This window comes from Triticum dicoccoides, chromosome 7B (genome assembly GCF_002162155.2).
Source record: "Triticum dicoccoides isolate Atlit2015 ecotype Zavitan chromosome 7B, WEW_v2.0, whole genome shotgun sequence".
Lineage (NCBI taxonomy): Eukaryota > Viridiplantae > Streptophyta > Magnoliopsida > Poales > Poaceae > Triticum > Triticum dicoccoides.
In genome coordinates this window covers 271,112,781-271,118,268 of record NC_041393.1, presented here as the reverse complement: position 1 = coordinate 271,118,268, position 5,488 = coordinate 271,112,781, and the positions used below count along the sequence as shown (strand labels likewise).

Sequence of the window (5,488 nt, the reverse complement as noted above, 5' to 3'; positions counted from 1 at the left end):
TTTTATTGTTGTTACTTCTATTACACATGTCCTTCTCAATCATGATATTATTGCTAAAACAACATAAGAGGCACACCCCACTATGTCGTTGCACATTTTTGAAACCCATCTCCATACCATCCCATACACGGTGGGCACCCTCCGCCAATACGTTGAGAACTTTTAAACCACGTGATGGACGCCTTCCATATGGCCTCATCGCTCTTTTCCTTTTCAAAAACTAATTCCTCTTGTTCGTGGCCATTTCATGTAGTACAATTATAATTCACCTACTAAGGCCAACACTCTCTTATCCTCATATTATACATCCCTCTCTCACTTCTATATCATTATTTATACTAAAAGAGTTGGGTCTCTTTGTCACGACGTCAAACACGTAAAACCACACATGGTTGGCAACGTCCATATGGCCTTTGCACTCTCATCCATATGGCCTAACTCACCTAGACCATCCACATCCACGGCAGCAGGCTCCTTTGGCAAGAAGGAAATAGCCATCTTCTCTGGCAACGAGGAGAACCAGCAGCGACTCTGTCCCCGCCAAACAGCCGCTACATGCATGGGCCCTCGTCGCCACCACGGCGCCACCGCCAGAAGACGAAGGAGGAGCTGCGCCCATGATTGCCAAGGCGTGTGGATGCATCCTCCACTACCTTGGAGGCGGCGGTTTCGGTGGTGCCTCCGGCTCTCGGGTCCTGGTATCCGAGGCCGAGCGCACGGCGCGGCTGCAGGTGAGGTACGGCCGACGCAATGGCGGTCGCCGCTCCGCGTTCGCCAAGAGGGACGTAGCGTCAGAGTGGGTCCGCAACGACCCGGACCTCGCTGCTCCGGCACCACCGCGGAGACGGCCGCCAGGCGATGCCGCTGCCTTGACGGCAATCTCACCAAGATCGGCGAGGAGTGGTCGCTTAGCGACTGCTGCGCCAATGCCGATGAGGGCAAGGCCATCGTCTGCGCCTTCGTCGGTGGCTAGGGCGGCCCTTCGCACCGCGCAGCAGGAGGCGGGGCCGCTCCTCTGCGAGCGTCAGGCAACCGTCAGAGAGGGTTGCCGCGTCCCTCCTACATCCTTGCACCGTTGGAGGGACGACGACGACGACATGGATGCCGACGGCGGTGTGGCAGAATAGGGCGACCACACTTACGAGGTGGTCGTCCGGTTAGGGTTTAGTGTTTTTAATAGCTTTTAGTAAAATGGTCGAAATATCGTCAGTTTATGTAAATTATATTAGAACTTGAATGAATATCCTTCCGGTTTGCACGAATTTCATCTGGTTTGTTGAAAAAGATTTTGCAATATATGCAGCTAGCGTTCGTTGACGTCCTTTCGCATTTGCGTTCACCGACTGATCCTCGCTTTATGTAGACGGATGCGGTAGGCAATTTACAGGTCACATTAGAGATGCCCTTAGGACACATTCACGGACCAATGCGGTGCCACGTTGAATGACTTTGACGGTCTGAACGAATATGAGCGGTTTGAGGGCTCTAAGAAAGCGTGGCTGTTTAACGAATCCTACAGAAACGGTCTCAACACTGCTTAAACCAAATTCACATGCGAAGCAGATGGTGTCCAAGGGATCAATGCCTGGTGCAGTGGTGCTATACAGCTGGTGCTATTTCAAAGTAGTCTGCCTACATCTTTCAGGTCTGCGTTTCCCAGTTGCGAGACAGGAGCTACTGGACTGCCTGCAAAATGACAACCCACGTACAGACAAACTAGTTGTCAAACGGACTTTGTGTAAAACGAGCGTCGCTACTTGTCAAACTAGTTGGTCACGGACGGTCAAAGATATCCTACTGCATACACTAGACGTAACAGCAAGCCCCTGCCTCGCATCTTGTCAATATCGATCCACAAACCATTCCTATGGCTGTCGGTTTTCTCTTTGCAAAGGAGCAAGATCTCCGGCGAGGTAGATGAGTCAGTCCGGTGGAACAACAGCAGGCGGTGGTGGAGGGGGTTCAGTTTGTCTGGATTCAGGTATTCCATGCCACTCAAACCGCATTAGCTTCAGTATAGCCTGTTTTTGATTGATTAGCAGTTGCGGATCCACCATTGGAGCCAGCTGAGGCGGCAGTCCCAGGTGGGCGGCGGCGGAGCAGTGACTTCCGCCTAGCAATTTTCACTGCGGCAGTGAGCAGTTTTCATGGCGGATCGGATGTTTCCTGGTTCTGCGAGGCAGTCGGTCATGAGGGTGTCTGGTTGAGGAAGAGAGAAACAACTTTCGGCTGAGCCGGAGAGACATCACGCATGAACGCTGCCGGCCACCAAAACAATCGATTCACTACTAAACTACCACGAATTGATGCCCCTAGCCATAGTCACTTGATGCTTCTCCACATGATGAAAAAGAGTTCATGCTAATAGTTTCTAATAATTTTTCATGGTTCTTTTGATAGTTGGATGCAATGAGTTTTTTGAAAGTAGACTTGCATTTTCTATATGAAAAATAGAACTTCAATGTTCGCCCCGGATAGCTTCAATTATTTTGTCCGCCACTTAATAGTAGGTTTCTCATTTATAATGGATGTGCGGAATTATTACTTTTCCCTACCAAATATGTACATATGTAGTGTTTTAATAGAAACTCGAATGCTCATCATATACGGTTTATCTTTACATCTATGATAAAAAGGCGAAGAAAAGACTAAAGCCACCACATTACAAGGCGAGACAGGTCAGGGAGAAGGCAAGGGTGAGGATGCTCCTATCTCGGAGAACAAGATCTTAACAATGCGAACATTGAAGGATGGACAAGGAGAGAACGGTACTATGATTTCTAAGTTTCATTGTCACATTACTATGTTCTTTCCTGTAACCGGTTCAAAAAAAGTGTTCTATCCTGTAAACAATTATAATCAACTTTATGACTTCACATGTAGGAATCGACAGGGCGCTGCATCCAAGAAACCAAGTTCGGACAGATGTAATCAGATGGAGATAGCACTTGGGAATGCTGGGAAGATTGGGCAGGAAGTTGTTTTTCAACCATTTAAAGGGATGCAATTCGACTCAAGAGAAGGATGCATACGAATTTTTCAATGCATATTCTTGGGAAATTGGTTTTGGTATCAAGCATGGCAATAAATACATAAACAAGAACGGATTCAAGACGATGCAGGACCTTTTGTGTTCATGCGAGGTAACAAAATGTATTAAACACGTATTATTAGTCATTAATACTTTTTTTAATTGATCTGACTCTGGGTTTTTCATTTAGGGAACTCACAAAAAATTCAACTCTAGGTCTAGTAGAACAAACTGTCCTGTGATGGTTAGATTGCTTTGCACAGAGGATGATGGATGGTACTACGGAGAGGTGGTATTAGAACACAACCATGAGTTGGCAGCTAGTGTAGGTGAAAGAAAGTTATGGAAGTGTCACAAGTATGTCGACTCATCTATGAAGGACATTGTTAGGCACTTGCGTTCTAACAATGTTTCACTGACCAAGGTATATGGGGTGATGGCTAACGTTCACGGTTCACATGATGACGTCCCATTCCGTAAAAGGTCTCTCAAATCCATGTGTGCTTCCATAGCTCACGAATGTAGTCAAGATGGTATCAACAAGACACTAGATTTATTCACAAGCATGCAGGCAGAAGGAACAGGATTCTTTTTCGCAATTAAAACAAACGAGCAAAGAAGGGTGTCTGGTCTGTTTTGGTGTCATCAAAAGAGCAGGGCTGATTACAGTTGCTTTGGAGACGCCGTGACAGTCGACACGACTTACAAGAGCAACCTCTATGAGATGCCAGTTGGACTATTTGTTGGAGTCAATAACCATTATCAATGCTGCCTGTTTGGTTGTGTTCTTCTGCGTGAAGAGACTGTAGAGTCATTCAAGTGGGCATTTGAAACATTCCTATCAGCAATGGATAGCAAACCGCCAAAAACAATATTATCTGGTAAAGCAATCCGAACCATCCAAACATATTTTTCTATAGTTCAGTTGTGTTATATCTATTAGATAGAAAACTAACGACCTTTGTATTTCTCTTCATATATGACTCAGACCAAAGCAGGCAAATGGAGCTTGCCATTGCTGACGTGATGAATTCATCAAAACATGTTTGATGAAAATGGCATGTTTTAAAGAAGATGAGGGAGAAAGTAGGGAGCATGTACAGGAATGGTACTCCTTTTAGGAACGATTTCAACATTATAATAAATGAGATGATGACAGTTGAGGAGTTCGAAAAGGAATGGCAGGAGATCATGACACATTATGGACTTGAAAAAAATTCATTTTTGCATCAGGTTTATGATTGTTGTTTCAAATGGGCCAAGCCTTACCTCAAGGAAGACTTCTGTGCAAAATGTGCAGCACACTGTTGGAGTTGTGTCGAATATAGTGTACGAGGTAGGTTACAGTTGGACTTGAAGTTGTATTGTGTTTAGATAGGATATGGAGTCGTGTCCTAGTAGGACACTTATATCCTATGTCTTTCATATATAGCGGGGCTAGACACACGATGTAACCTATGCCAACATAATAGCACCGGAACGCAGGGGAAACCGGCGGCATGTGTCGGTGTCCAGGGCGACCGGGTGCGGTATTGTGACGGTGTCACGGGAAGGAGCGCCCGTAGTCAGGCCCTGGGGATGTAGCCATATCGTTGAACCTCGTTAACAAATCTCGGCGTCGTTGGTCACGTGTAGTGACGGAAAGTTTCGACTTGCGGCAAAGATATTTTTGCTTGTGCTAGCGATTGGAAGCGGGGACGGCTTAACGGGCAGACAACAGGTCAGTCAGATAGATCGATGGGCGCTGGCTGCGGAAGCCCAAGGCGCGTGCACATAGCGCGCTGGATCAGGTCGCGTACGACAAGAGCAATCCGGACCGGAGATTTGTTTGGTAAAAAAGAAAAAAAAGAGGACGTCGTTCGTTGTGGTCAAGGGCGTTGCTCGGTGTTGTCTTGTCACTGGGGCATTGACTTGATGGCTACCACATTGGATCGATCAAGTATGTTTGCTCAAGAAGAAGAGAAAAGGCTTGGAAAGTCACATGTGGTGTAGCTGCTGTTGTACGCACACAAGAAGGCTTATGTGCATTTTCCTTTGGAGTTCTTGGCTTTGTACGTAGATCGTGTATGAAGGTGGTCAGCGACGGCGTTAGTTCGGGTGATGGTCGAAGGGAAATCAAGATAGATGATGTGCGTACGAGGCTTGTGGAGTCTGGAGCATGTCATGCGGCCGGACAAGTTCGGCTGAGTCGGGCTAGTTAGTCTGACGGATCGACGTGAGTCGGTTAGACAGAAGACGGTGGTGGGATCGGCGATGACGACGTAGGAGCGTGATGCTGATGGTGACCGACTTCTGGGGCGTGGAAACACGTGGCGCAGGCCCCGAGGGCTTGTGTGGTTTCGACAAGACTATGGCGCGGGGTTGATTCAAGATGGTGTACACAAGGAGCTTGAAGTCGACGGGGCCGAGGGTGGACTGATCATCTACCATGGAGTCATGTTGAAGGTGGAGCTGGAT

The 5,488-nt window shown here is 47.2% G+C and overlaps 1 protein-coding gene across 2 annotated transcripts; it reads left to right on the top strand.

The window, feature by feature from the left end:
* The first annotated feature begins 1,790 nt into the window (after nucleotides 1-1,790).
* Nucleotides 1,791-4,336, top strand: LOC119340443 (protein FAR1-RELATED SEQUENCE 3-like). Of its 2 annotated transcripts, XM_037612352.1 has the most exons (5): nucleotides 1,791-1,981; nucleotides 2,637-2,768; nucleotides 2,884-3,143; nucleotides 3,222-3,912; nucleotides 4,020-4,336. In XM_037612352.1, exons 3-5 carry the CDS (start codon nucleotides 2,955-2,957, stop codon nucleotides 4,079-4,081), a joined length of 942 nt encoding a protein of 313 aa, XP_037468249.1. In that variant the 5' UTR covers nucleotides 1,791-1,981; nucleotides 2,637-2,768; nucleotides 2,884-2,954; the 3' UTR covers nucleotides 4,082-4,336. The 2 variants fall into 2 exon arrangements, with proteins under 2 accessions (XP_037468249.1, XP_037468250.1); XM_037612353.1 differs by lacking the exon at nucleotides 1,791-1,981 and having other exon boundaries at nucleotides 2,007-2,768.
* Nucleotides 4,337-5,488: the final 1,152 nt, after the last annotated feature.